This window comes from Salvia miltiorrhiza, unplaced genomic scaffold (assembly GCF_028751815.1).
Source record: "Salvia miltiorrhiza cultivar Shanhuang (shh) unplaced genomic scaffold, IMPLAD_Smil_shh original_scaffold_233, whole genome shotgun sequence".
Taxonomy (NCBI): Eukaryota; Viridiplantae; Streptophyta; class Magnoliopsida; order Lamiales; family Lamiaceae; genus Salvia; species Salvia miltiorrhiza.
This window is the reverse complement of record NW_026651507.1, coordinates 2,284-17,043: the sequence shown is the minus strand read 5'-3', so window position 1 is coordinate 17,043 and position 14,760 is coordinate 2,284. Positions and strand designations below refer to the sequence as shown.

Below are 14,760 nucleotides of genomic sequence, written 5' to 3'. Positions count from 1 at the left end.
CAGATAAGACAAGATTTCCCAAGGCAAAGGTTTCAACAGATTCTCCTAACTAACATGTTCAATTCAATTAATCAGATGATTCCTAAGGCAATCTCTAAGCTAGTCCATACCCACTCCCGTGTCATACAAACCGTTGATTACATGCAAGGCTACCGTCCCCGGATCGCACTTCTAACATGAAACTCCTAAAAGCTCATAGGATTAACGCCCTCACAAATATCAATTCCCTTTAGAATTAAATATATGTGTTCTATGTTCTTAGTTCAGGTAATAATTATCATCTCCCGATCTCAAATTAAAACCTATGATTATGCTAAATTGGTGGCCAATCAATAAAGCAAACAATTGTAACAAAAACATAAAAAGGAAAAACAATCTCAATTAATTGAATCAAACAGTCAGAAATTCAAATCATGTCTACTCCCTAAACCCTGGGAAAAAGGATTCTAGCCACACATAGACATATGACTAGAAATCAAAATCTCAAAAATACAAATAAACATCCAACAAGAAAAATCGTAGTAAAATCGAGAATCTTCAGTCTTGCTCTTGCTCTGTTCTCCGTCTCTCTCAGCTCTCAGGAAAAGTAAAATATGATGTAAAGTGATAAAAGCTGCAGAGAATAAGTTCTTGGGGAGTATTTATATGCCCTAGGTCTTGTAGCTCTCAAAAATACCCAAAATCACAAAAAAAACGAATTTTGGGCGGAAAAACGGCGTCTCGCGCGGCCGGGACGCGCGCCCGCGCGCGCTGTCCAGCAGGTCTGTCTTCGTCGCGCGGCTGGGTCGCGCGGCCGCGCGCCTGGACCGCGCGACCTCGCGCGGCCTGGCGCAGTGATTTTGTTTTGGCTCGTTCTCCCTCGTCCGAACTCCGATTTACGAACCGTTTGCGCTCACGAACTTCTATCGAGACGAACTACAACTTCTATTTCAGCCAAATCTTCCAAATTCTGCTTCTTTATTTCTGAAAAATACGTTCAAACACAAGCAAGTGACAAGTTCTTGACCAAAAACCAATATAAGCTCAAATAAATCAACAAACACACAAAATCCCATAACTAAACATCAAAAATGACACACCATGAGGTAAAAATGCATGTTTATCAAAAATACTCCCTCCATCCCACGAATCTTGACACATTTGATTTCGACACGAAAATTAAGAAACTGTAGATTAGTGTTTTAAGTGTGTAGTTAATAAAGTACTTCCTCCGTCCCGCGGTATGTGAGACCTTTTTTTTGGGCACGGGAATTAAGAAAGTGTGTTTAGTTGTTTAAGTGTAGTAGGTAATAAAGTGAAAAGTGATTAGTTTGTTACTCTATTTGTTTTATTCTTACTTTTTTTGTAGATGGACTTTAATTAAATTCTGAATAATTTTAATTGCATTATTTTAGTTAAATTATTTTAATTAAAATATTAAAATTTTGAATATTAATAATGTTAAAAAAAAACGTTCCTACATTTAAAATGGAAAGGCAACCAAGTAATCAAATGCATAAAGTGAGATACAAAAGCAATTGGAAACAAAAACAATTTCATTAATTAAAATTTGGAAAGTGGCGCCACTTTACAGATTGGTGTTCCCACCAAAATTCTAAAAACAGCGCTTATAAATGCTTATAAATGCACTAAGAGTTCAGCCTCTCTCTAATAAATGCATTTACACATTTCAACGCTACTACAAAATGAGCACAAATCTAACAACACAAAATAGGAATCAAGTGGCACAATTTATCCTTGAAGGCAGCAAGGATGGGAAGCCCAGTAAAGGCAGGTACAAGGAAGCACAATTGAAGTTCAACATCTCTCGAGCAACCGTCTTTCGACTATGGGCTGCTGCAAAAAAACAACAAAAGAATGGTGACATAATACATCTTGTAAGTGGCAAAACAACTAGACTTCATGCGAAGCACATTGAACTTGATCTTACCTTGCTTGTGAATATGGAATGCACTAAGAGGGGAAGCATTAGAAGGCTAGCACAAGGGTTAGGGGCTAGTAAAAGCACTGTCGGGAGATGGGTGAAAATTGGAAAAATCAGTGCACATACAAGTGTCATCAAACCCGATTTAACAGCCACAAATAAACTTTTGAGGTTGAGATTTTCACTCCAATCCTTAGAATTGGATAGAATACTCAACGTCATAAAGTTCAAGGATATGCATAACACCGTGCACATTGACGAGAAATGGTTTTATATTACTAAGGGCACACATCGGTACTACTTGGCTCCGGGAGAGCCCGAGCCATATAGATCATGCAAAAGTAAGAAATTCATTGGAAAGATCATGTTCATATGTGCTGTCACTAGACCATTGATTGCAGAAAATGGTGAAGTTCTGTTTGATGGAAAGATAGGGATCTTTCCATTCGTAGAAAAGGTGCCAGCAAAGAGAAACAGTAGAAACAGAAATGCAGGCACGTTGGAGAAGAAGCCAATAGAATCAATCACGAATGAGGTGTATAAAGCTTGGCTAATCAATGAGGTACTGCCACGAAGAGCTTTTCATTGTCTGTTATGATCTCAGAATGAGAATTACTCATCATCATTGATCAAGTTTTACCTTTGCATTTGTATTCATTAAATGATGTTCATGCATAAACAGGGCACACACCACTGCACACAACATATATCCTGCATAAATAGGGCACACACCAGTGCACACAACATATATCCTGCATAAACAGGGCACACACCACTGCACACAGCATATATCATGCATAAACAGGGCACACACCACTGCACACAGCATATATCATGCATAAACAAGGCACACACCACTGCACACATCATATATCATGCATAAACAGGGCACACACCACTGCACACAGCATATATCATGCATAAACATGGCACTAAATACACATTATACAGGTAGTACCAGCAGTAATGAGCAAGTGGCCAGAGGGAGCAAGCAAACGAATTGACATTCAGCAGGACAATGCAAGACCCCACATTCTAGATAATGATCCAGATTTCAGGGCTGCTGCAAGTAAATATGGATTCGACATAAGACTCAAACAACAGCCACCAAACAGTCCAGATTGCAACGTGAACGACCTAGGGTGGTTTCGAGCAATACAATCATTGCAAGTGGAGACAACATGCAACACCGTGGATGAATTACTACATGCAGTGACTGATTCATTCAATAGACTTTCACCTCACACACTAAACAAAGTTTTCCTTAGTCTTCAATCATGCTTGATAGAGATAATGAAGTTTAGAGGCCACAACAGTTATCGAGTACCTCATATGGGCAAGGAAGCACTAAGAAGGGCAGATCGCTTGCCAGTTAACCTAGAAGTGCCAGTGGAGCTTATTGAAGCATGCATAAATCATCTCAATGAAAGGGGAAGCAGTGATGGAATGGCAGATATAGTGCAAAATCTGGGCCTAGACATAATCGAGAGTGCTTAGAAATGTAAAGCACAGATCACAGAAGGGTTACAAACCCCAATCTTTTGTAAAGCACAAATGCACAAATCACCTTAGGGTTATAAACCCCAATCTTTTGTAAAGCACATATGCACAAATCACCTTAGGGTTACAAACCCCAATCTTTTGTAAAGCACAAATGCACAAATCACCTTAGGGTTACAAACCCCAATCTTTTGTAAAGCACATATGCGGTATGAATGAGCAAATCTCAGGTTTAATTGAATATCACCTCATCATTGATTTTTATCAAGGAATTTTAGGAGCTCATCACATTGTTTGTCAGCAATAGCAACGCACTTCGCCCACTCTTCCGTTGATGGCTTCCACGGGAAGTAAACAGGGGCGAAATCAGAAGGAGAATCCTCTTCTAATTCAGATCCAAGTGTTCCGCCATCACCCTCGCCGCCAGCGAGCCCATAGTCCGCAGTAACCTCTTCATCTCTGTCCAATGAAGCCACCTCTGGAACCTCTACCCTCACATCGCTCACGTCCGTCATCACAGGGGAAGGTTTAGGAAGGAGAGACGGACGCGGGATATAAGGTGTAGGGAGACGAGGGTGCCTCAAATTACCGTATCTCCACGGCTTAGTGAGGCTTTCCCCGCCGCTGGCGAGCCCACAAGCTTCCTCGAAACCATCTTCGTTTGGAGGGAATCGAGGGTTATACAGAGGGGTGGGGGAGCGGCAAGGGTTATACAGATGGGTGGGGGGGCGACAAGGGTTATACAGAGGGGTGGTGAGGCGGCAAGGGTTTATCCATCCATTTTCGCCGCCATCATCGTCGCCGGAAAGATTATCGGCCATAGATTTAGATAGGAGAGAGGGCGGCGTCGTAGATTCAGAGGGGAGAGAGGCGAAAATGAAGAGAATAGGGTTTTTGGAGAGAAGAATCGAGAGAGGCAAAAAACTAAGTGCCAGGCTGGAATAGGTATCGAAATTTAGGCCTTGAAACATTTTTAAATGTTAATTAAGGTCCCCTAATTTTAAGTTAATTATTGCCTTATATGGAAAGGTCTCACTTACAGTAGGACGCCAAAAATAGAAAGAGTCTCACTTACAGTGGGACGGAGGGAGTATAAAATTAATAAAGTAAGAGAGAGAGAAGATAATAAAAGTGATAAAGTAATAAAAATGATAAAATAGGAGAGAGAAGGTAATAATTATTAGTACCTTATTTGAAAATGTGTCAATATTCATGGGACGGAGGGAGTATATGAACTTATGTTTTAGTTGCAATTTTCACCTAAGTTTGACTTCCGACGAAATTAAAAATTAGTCGTCGGTCGAAAGTTCACTTGATGTTGGTCTAGCTTCTGATGATGAGGAGTATTTAGAAGTTCGAAGATCTAAGAGGCAAAAATTAATATATTTGACTTAATTTCGACTGTCAACTAAGCTCCAATTTCACCAAAGTCAAACTCAAGGATAAATTGCAACGAAAATATAAATTCATGTATTTCTTAATTGAAAGTTCAGGTGAAAATTACAATATTTACAAAAATAATTTGTGTATTTTTTTGCTATAACCCTTTTTTTGTGTAATACATTGAACAATCAATTACTAACTAGTTACTATCATAATATAATAGTTTAGTAATAATATATATATATATATATATATATATATTAATAGTTTAAATTAATATTTTTTACGCATATGTACGTTTTTTTTTTGGAGGCAATGTACAAATTTTCTAGTTAACATTACAACGTTTAGCCCTTCTATGGGTTTAGGCTATAGTTGTACTTGTACATAGTGACCACAACCAAAGGTTGGTTTCGATATAAACGACGCGAGTCTAATATGTATTTATTTTAATTGTTTTATGATTTCAAAAGAAGAATCCCTAGAGAACTTTAATTTCTCATCTAGTTTATACAGGGAGGACTTTCATGTGACACTTATAATATTTTATTACGTACTTTTAATAGAGCACTTATAAGCGTTCTATTACATTATGTGAGTATTTTGCAACGTGGAGACGGCTGCTCAAGAAAATTTGTGTTTTTATATTAACTCTAATTTTCACGTAAATGTGTGTTTTTTGTTTATTATATGGGTAAAAAACGAGTAAGAATAAAAGTTCAATTTAGTCAAAAAAGAAAATTGAATATCGAACTATCGGAGTTAGTGTCGGTTGAATCGTAGCCCAAATTAACTTTTAGTTGATTCAGTTTAAGTTTAAGTGCTCGTTTGGTTCAAGTATAGGAATGTAAAGGGAATGAAATCAAATAAAGGAGAAGAATGATAACAATAACCATTATTTTTATTGAGTGCTTGGTTTAACAATGGAAAGTAAACATTAGTAAGGGATTCCCTTTCTTTTGTTTCCCTCTATTTTGAGGGGTAACAAATTGGATGATTGGGTTACCCTCAAGTGAGGGTAATGATTATCTCATTACTCAAACCAAATAACAAGTAAATGATTCAATTACTTGATTCTCTTTCCAATCTCTAAAAACATCCAACCAAATGTGGGCTAATTCCTTTTTTTTTTAATGAGACATCGATTCGGTTATACGATAGTACCAACCATATGCTAAACCTATAATTGAGAGTAGGGGGAAAGTGCAGTCTCTTTCTGTTGCAACAAAGAAGATACTCATAAATTTCAATACTATCACACTCATACTCTCATAGTGTGTGCTGATTTTCGTGGCCAAATTATGATATAGTTTTATTGATCACAAATTTATTAGCACAAACCCACTTGTTAGAAGCATGATGCTACTTGCAACTGGACTATGATAGAATTAGGTTCGGATTTTATGATGTTATATCAAATGAATTACCCATAGCCTGTACATTTATTTATATGCAATTGACCCTAGGTCACTAGCATAATAAAGGCCCTTTATCATATGATTGGATAGTTATTTTTTCTGATTTGGTTTAGTTCCATCATCTCAAAGCAACCTCCCCCTTCAACAAAAAAATTTGTACTAGAAAAATTAGGGGCAACACCATATTCTAATCAAAAGCATATAATAATTAAAATTATAATAATATAGATAACAATATAAAAATATATATAATTGTCATATAGTAATAACACTATTGTACGAATTTTGATCACACACAAAATTCGTGTAAATTGTGTAAGGTATAAGGGCATAATAGTAAAAAGATAGTTATTATTTTCATATTTTTATCTCTATAGCTGTAATTTTCTTTTATTATATGAAAAAGACTAGAATTGGTATTGTCTCAAAAAATTAATATAGCACAATAAATTTGAACATTTTTTTTTAATTGATTCAAGAGCAATGCTGAAAGAGTTTACTTAATTAAATTCATTATGGAGAGTAAAGATATAAATAATTGTCCACTTAAGATCTGAATATTTGAGCTTAAAAATAATTAGGATGTAAATTTATGCTCGATTATCTATGCTATATTAAAAGGCAACTTCTAATTTGAAATTAATTTCAAATCAATTTTAAAATTGAGTGATAATTTTGAAGTTATAATAAAATTCAAGGTTTATTTGTAAATTATATTTTTTTTTCTTTTTATTTCCTTTTTCTTTATCTTCTTAAATTATTTTATTTTTTATTTCTTTCTAAAGTTATCAAATTTGTCTAATTAGAAAATATTTAATATGAATATCAAATTAAAGATCACGATAAGAGCTTTAATTTGAGTATATTTTATGTAAATATGTAATTTAAAATGTAAAAGTTATATTTATTTAAAATTATTATTTTTATTATATTTATAAATATGATAATTGAATTGGTATAAATTTTAGAGTGGATTTTTAAAATGGCCACTTTCATATTGTAAAATTAAAAATTGTCCACTAAGATAAAAATATTAAAAAATGGCCAGTGTTACCAAAATACCCTTCACATTAAAAGTTAAAAAAATGTCCACTTTACATCACCCCTTTAAAAAATCCCGCAATTCACAACTAGTGTGAATTCACAACCAAAAATTTTTGGTTGTGAATTCACACTGGTTGTGAATTCTGAATTCTCAACCAATCGAATTCACAACTAGAATTTTTTATTTGTGAATTCATAACCAGTCGAATTCACAATCAAAATTTAATTCACAACCAGATTTTTTTATTGTGAATTCACAACTGAACTTAACTGAAAACCTAAACCCTAAACCTAAACCCTAGTTGTGAATTATTACGATTGTGAATTTACAACTGAATTGAACTGAAACACTAAACCCTAAACCTAAACCCTAGTTGTGAATTATTACAATTGTGAATTCACAACTGAACTGAAACAGTAAATTCACAACTGAACTGAACTGAAACACTAAACCCTAAACCTAAACCTAAACCCTAGTTGTTCAAGTTCAAATGAGAATCCTTATATAAAATGAAAATAAATAATCATTTTGAGTTCTTGGATCATGAAAATTGTAATAGCCCGCTCTTTTATTCTATGATTAAGATAAGTAAATGCGATATTTATTTATCGCATTCTTCAGTAAATGAAATCCAGTAATTATCGATACCTTGAATTCTACTAAGTATCTTACTTATATATATATATATATATATATATATATATATATATATATATATATATTTGAAGCAAAGTTTTATTTATGCGCTTTGCGTGAGATGACCGCGAAGTAAATTATTGAACCAATCAATAATTTTATATTTCTATATATATAAGTAACTTAGCAAAGTCATATCATTCTCTATCGATTATTATTATTACTTGAGTCGTGGATTTTTTTTACTTCGGAAGCAAATTACATCTACATTTTTAATTCAGATTTTTTTTAAATGAGACGCATGATATTAGCAAGACCAGAGATCGATATTCAAGATACGTGATTGATGGGAATAATCAATGTTTGATTGCAAACATGCAATTTTATTAGCAAAACTCGAGATTAGTATTACAGATACACAAGATATAGATTTACCGAAGACTGAAGGATTTTCTTCACTTTACTCCTACCATATAGCTAGTACACGCAGCAATAAAGAAAAGAAAAAGGGGAAGGGAAAGAGAGAGGTGCGTGTGTGAACATAGAATAAAATAGCTGCAACAACAGTAGTTTTGATAACACTCATGTCCCATCCTTTCCCCTTTCCCCTGTAGCTTGCGGCGCTTGCGGCTGGAGCAGTAAGGGATCTTTCAACCACCCTCTATCAGCCACCCTACGACAGCCTATCTACCCCTTTATACTACACCCAACAATCCCTTCAAATTTCCTTAGTGCACAAGAATTTGAAGAAAGAGAGAGAGAGAGCAGAAGAACTTGCTGCTGCTACCAGACTTCAAGCTTTGGCTTCAACTCCCCATTCCATTCTTAATCAACCTGCATTTATTAAGATGAACCCACAATTCTTTTCAGTTTCTTCCCCAATGAATTCAACAGCAATAACAGACGGCCAAACACCAAACAATTGCAAGGTAAATACTAAGCTTCCTTATTTCAAATCCAGTTCATATATCATCCATCAAACACACTTTGGATAAAGAATACAGAGTAGAAGATGAGTATATTTTGCATAATGGGCTTAGCAATCACGAAATCAGTAAGAACTCTTATGATATAGAAACAACTACATGCTTAGTTTAATCTCTTGCCTAATCGAAAATAGGAAACAAGATGATTTATGGGCTACACCAACTGGAATAACACTAGAAATCAAATTGATGGATTTTCGTTTAGAACACCTTAAACCTGTGTGAGTGAGAGACTTGAAATCGGACGGAGGATGGCTGCCCCGACCCCGTCGAGACAGAGGAATCGCCGACAAAGGCGAGTCTTCGGGTGAGACAGGCGGCGGTTTGCGAACCACGACGATAAGAAATGACGCGTCGGACCCGTGCATAGGACGGCGGTCCCAGCGGCGATTTGAGAAAGGAAGGAGTTAGGGCTCGGTTCCTGATTTCGATTGAGCATGCTTGAGTCTGACTTGAGTAGAGAGAGGGGCAGGACCGTTGAACTTGGCCGGATTATCAGGAGCTGTGGCGGCGGCTGGAACAGTCAAGAGGCGCAGCTTTGCCGGTCCTTCAGATAGAAGAGCAGACTTAGAACGATGACCTCTCGTCGGGCCTCCAGTAACAGAGGCGACGGCGGCGGTTTTAATGGTGGAAACTAGGGCTCGGATTGAAGAATTGAGAAATTGAATTAAGAAGTGGAGGAGAGAAGGAGAGGGTAAGACGAAAGAAAAAGGAAGGCGACGCCGGGGATGAGGACGCCGACTCGCCGGCGGCGCGGACTTCAGAGGCGGCGCTAATTGTATTAAGAGAGAAGGCTATTTCAGCCGTGACATTGAGAGAGAGAGAGACGGACTTTGAGGATGAAACGAGAGAGGAGAGAGAGACCGAAAATGAAGAAAAGAAAATAAGGATGGGCTAGATACTTGGGCCGAATTCATGGGCTGGAGTTAATAGGTGGGCCGACTTATTTCCTATTGTAAGCCCAAGTATTTATTTAGTAAAATGGGTTGTATTTGTGGGCTGATTTATTTAATAATTGGGGCTTTCACAATTTATTTTAGTTCAATAAAAGACAAGTCTAGATTAAGTGATTAATTAGTTTTTAACTATTTTTTTTATTTATGGATTTAATTTAACACGAAGTTATGAGATTAGTCAGCGATTAGTACCTTAAGGTGAGTGGATTGATTAAGATTAATTATCCAATCTAATAAGACGAACTTTAATCCTATAGTTGGATTATGAATATGAGTCATGCATAGTTAAATTACGCATTCTCATTTATTTGAGAATTTTCCTCGAGTTAAATTCTTACTTTATATTCTCGGATTAAAGGTCAAGCATAAGAGTACGAGCTAGTCAAGGATTCTTTGCTATCAGGTGGGCATTACTTTTACTATACGTATAGAGATCCCCTGCTTGTCGTAGGCCTCTTATATGAATGAATGCATGAGATGATTTAACTGTTAATTTCAGTTTTATATATCTATCAAATGAGTTTAATGCTACCTTTGAACAAGTTATTTCGTTACAATCCTTTGAACTGGAAAATATTACAACTGTTGTCTTGCCATAAAATGTTTAAATTTTAGTATGATATCTATCTGCTTTGGCTTTGCCAATGATGAAATCGAATTCGGGTCCTGAGCAGTTGATAGCTATCCTGCCAGGGCTAGTGTACACCAGTGACCGTGAGTCATCTAGCGGGTTGGCCGGTCAAGTGACCGTGAGAGGTGGCCACCTCTCCGGCACACAGTTCCAGATATGATAGATTACAAGAGAACTTAGACTGCAGTCGAACTTTAAGAATCACAAATGAATTTAGTAAGCTTGGGCCTTTTAGCTAAAGCTCCCTTGCTGTACTGTTTATGATGGCATGACAATTTACAGTTTCACGAAGCATGTTTATGTTTATACTTAGGCATACGTGCCCACTGAGTACTCTCGTACTCAGCCCTGCATATATTTCTAAATGTGTAGGTTGAGCAGTGGTTGATGAAGATGAAGTGATGAGCGGAGCTTTTGTCATGAGTTAAATAAATGAACTCTTGGATACATGTCTTCATACATGTAATCAGATTATATCATTCCGCTGCGTACTCTCAAGTACTATGTCTTTAGGTTAAGTTGGATTCATCCGAACTTACAAGCTTATTTGAGTCTCTATGATTAAACTCCAATTATCTTATAAAGTCCTCATCTTTTCCTTCATTAACAATAAGTTAAGTTTGATCCCCTATCATTTTCTCACCCCTTTCTGTCCCCGCTTCTAATCTCCTTCCCTTAGTCACGATTTCTCGACTTAATTATCCTTAATTAAGTCCGGTCGTGACAGAATGGTATCAGAGCAGTTCGTTTGCTCTGAACCCAAGAGTTATCTATTAACCTTAGTTTGGAGACTAATATAAAAGAGTCAGTTGACAAAAGCTCAGCACTTCATCACATCGTCATGCTCGACAAGAAAGAAAGCGGTGATGATTTCCAAACGTTGAAAAGTTCATGTTTCATGCAAATGTACTCATGCTTACATTCAAGATTTATGCTTTATTGATTGATTAGATATCTCAATGAACTTAGACATGTTAAGAATGCATGATCACTGTGACTAAAAGAAAAATGAAAACTAGAAACTCAGTTATGTCTCACTATAGTTATAGTGAGGAGCCCAGAAAGAAGAAGAAAATCAAATGTTTCAAGAGACGTGATAGTTCAATGAGAAGAGATGCAATGAGATGCACACGAGTCAGTGACTCGGGCATAGTTCCTTATTCGGGTTGTTCACACGTGATAGAATGTTAAATCAACTATTGCCTTACTTGACAAGAATTTACTTGAGACATTGCTCATGGAGATGAGTGTGACTCATGTAATTAGCTAGCTTTTGTATAATGAGCTAATCCTTATTTTTTTTTAAAACCCCTCAATTATCACCAGTTATGGCATGAAGAGAACCTTCATGATTTATGTTCGAACTTTAGAGTTAGACTCACATGGAGTCACAACGCTTTGTGTAATGATGTTATAGTGTTTTAATTAGAACTGTCAGCTTACCGTTTCAGATATTCGGAACATTTTTAATTACAGTTACCTATTACATTATACGTGAGCATAATTTAGAAACCTATTGATTACGATCACCTGCTATGAATCGAAAGGACGAGATGTAACATGGGTAACTAGAAGTTACCAACCATTATGATTGACCAAAAATATATATAAATACACAAATGTGTAACACGGGAGGAGTTCTCGAAGATGGTTTGGGGTTTAAAAAAAAAAAAACAAAACTAGAAGTATCGACATTGGTTCGATGCTATAGTTAAGAGATTGAGATTTTGATGAGACTTTAAGGAAATACTTAAGTTAAGTATGCATACCTTAGCCGATAAGAGACATTTCCCCAGTTAGAACGTCTTAGATTAGACATTTAGTTTGGTAGCCAAAATAAAAGCATTGACTAAGATCATTCCATTATTTAGTATTATATGTGGTGATACATACCTTGTAAGATACTAAGAGGAGCAAAATCCATTTCCTTATGAAAAGTATGATGATCCAAAAGGTCTTTCGCAAAGGCACGAAAGAGTGCTTCAAATTACATGGTTGCATCCAAGCGCTATATGAATGAACGCTAAGTACTGGAAGTACCATACCATGACCATTTAGAAGAAGATTGTTGAGTAAGTTTGAGTATGGTCGACATGTCTTGTTTTGCTACTAGAAGCTTTTAAGAAAAGATGTTGATTTTAGATGTTAAGAAGAAAGTAGAGACTTTATACCAAAAGAACTTTTTGCAGCCAATGATCAAGACCTACCAGGTTCGGAAAAGTATTTCCATGTGACTGAGAAGTAATTGTGTTGGACCTGGCCAGTCCACATGACCAAAATCTCAGTAGTCGTCATATATGGGTCTCTACACCTATATATGTAAACTTTCATCTGAAAAGCTAAACGGGTTAAGATTATTAGGTCATTTCATGTCGACCTTTTAGTCAATTCATTTCTACCCTAAGATCATTCCTTTTCAATTGTTTGACAAAATTGTTGAAACACTTTGCCAAATTGTCTTTTGTGATTTCAATCATTGTGGTTTATTAGTTGTTAGTAGATTTCCGGTGACCTAAAGACAAACAAGTATTCACCAGATTAAATCCATCTGACACGTATGCCTCGACCGAAGGGTCAAGCACGTGATCCAACTAGACCATCTCTTATGGATGTAGTAGAACGTTATTTGTGTTTTTCAGAAACGTTGATTGTTCTGATGCTTTTTATGCCCTATGTTGGCTTAGTTATGTTTGACTAGTATTAGCACGGAAATGTTGGTCCACAGGGCATTCCGTAACTAAGTCCTTTATGATGACTTTGCTAGACAGCCAGTCCATCATGTGTAGTACTTGGAGAAATAAATAGATCTAGATTCATAAGTTGATATAAAAGTCCTCATCGATGCAAATTCCTATGTTTATTTAGCGACCTTATTGGTTTTTGAGGCAATCATTTTACTTATATACTTGCACGAGGAAGAGTGCGAGCCAGACTTGAGAATCAAGAAACGGTTTTACAGAAGTGATGATATGCATATATATGTATTGATGACTGTATGTCAACTCATCAGTTTGCCACCAAAACAAAGGCGTCGGAGAAAAAGATGAAGAATTCCCCGAGATAATGAAAGAGAGATAGCAGTAACTGCAAGCGAAAAAGATGTCATAGCACGGGCAATCATCCCATCAACCGGGGTATGAAAGCTAGGGTACTACTAGACAAATAAAGGATAACCAACAGAGGATCCTGCCCTACCCAGAGTGTAACAAGAACCATGAGAGATGCTGCAAGAGTGGCAATGAAGGCTGTTACGCAACAGCCAGAAGGGCATTATGCAAATCATTGCCCGAATAAGCAACAAGAGACGTGTCTAAGGCTGAACCCGATTGTCCAAGCTTTATATCTGCAAGCAATCCAAGCTTTGCCCCAACCACACCGGGAGTAGTACTTACGACAACAACATCATCAACAACAACAACAACAACAACATGGATGGCCCCATAATGCTAGGGCTTATGCTATGAAACAAAAGCAACCCGAGAAGAACTAGGGAAAAACTTGGCAGGTATGGGCATGCTACAACAATACTCATGTTGTACTTCTGTTTGATACGGGTACTCCACATACTATCGTAGCAAGCGCGTATGTTGACACTCTAGGACTTAAGCAGGAAGCGCTAATCAGGATTTGAGTATATCTCCACTAATAGGAGGAATGACAATAGTAACACATGGGTGCTCGAACTTAGAATTGATCATAAGATCACTTAAGGTTGTAGTGAACAACTCATATGTTATACAAATAGAAGGCGTGGATATAATCTTAGGAATTGATTGGCTAGTTGGGAACTATGCCCCTATCATTTGCAACGAAAGATAAATTTCTTTTCGACTCCTTGGAAAGGAACTGACACGCTCATATGGAATAAAAATGGGCAAGAGAGAGACATTCATCTCCACCTTTAAAGCAATAAAGATGGCACATTGAAAATGTGTATAGGCTATAGAGAGTTGAACAAGGTGACACTCAAGAACAGGTATCCACTACCGAGGATAGACGACTTGTTCAAGCAGCTTAGAGGAGTGAGTGTGTTCTCAAAGATAGATTTAAGGTCTAGGTACCATCAACTAGATTCGACAAGAAGATGTACCCAAGATGGTCTTTCGAACCAGATATAGAAGCTATGAGTTCGAGTGGTGTCATTTGGATTGACCAATGTACCAGCCATGTATGTGGACCTCATGAACCGAGTGTTCCACCCATACTTAGACAAGTTTGCCTTATTTTTTTTTATGATATCTTGATCTACTCGAAGAACGAGAAAGACCACGAGGAACACCT

The 14,760-nt window shown here is 36.7% G+C and overlaps 1 protein-coding gene across 1 annotated transcript; it reads left to right on the top strand.

Moving 5' to 3' along the window:
- The first annotated feature begins 1,685 nt into the window (after nucleotides 1-1,685).
- Nucleotides 1,686-3,421, top strand: LOC131003599 (uncharacterized). The gene is made up of 2 exons (XM_057930128.1): nucleotides 1,686-2,486; nucleotides 2,876-3,421. Exons 1-2 carry the CDS (start codon nucleotides 1,686-1,688, stop codon nucleotides 3,419-3,421), a joined length of 1,347 nt encoding a protein of 448 aa, XP_057786111.1.
- Nucleotides 3,422-14,760: the final 11,339 nt, after the last annotated feature.

What these genes read in the sequence shown, in the direction of transcription:
- LOC131003599 (XM_057930128.1), top strand. Translation starts at nt 1,686, where the DNA reads ATGAGCACAAATCTAACAACACAAAATAGGAATCAAGTGGCACAATTT. An exon ending in AAGCTTGGCTAATCAATGAG is followed by an intron (nt 2,487 to 2,875) that starts GTACTGCCACGA and finishes CACATTATACAG; the next exon opens with GTAGTACCAGCAGTAATGAG.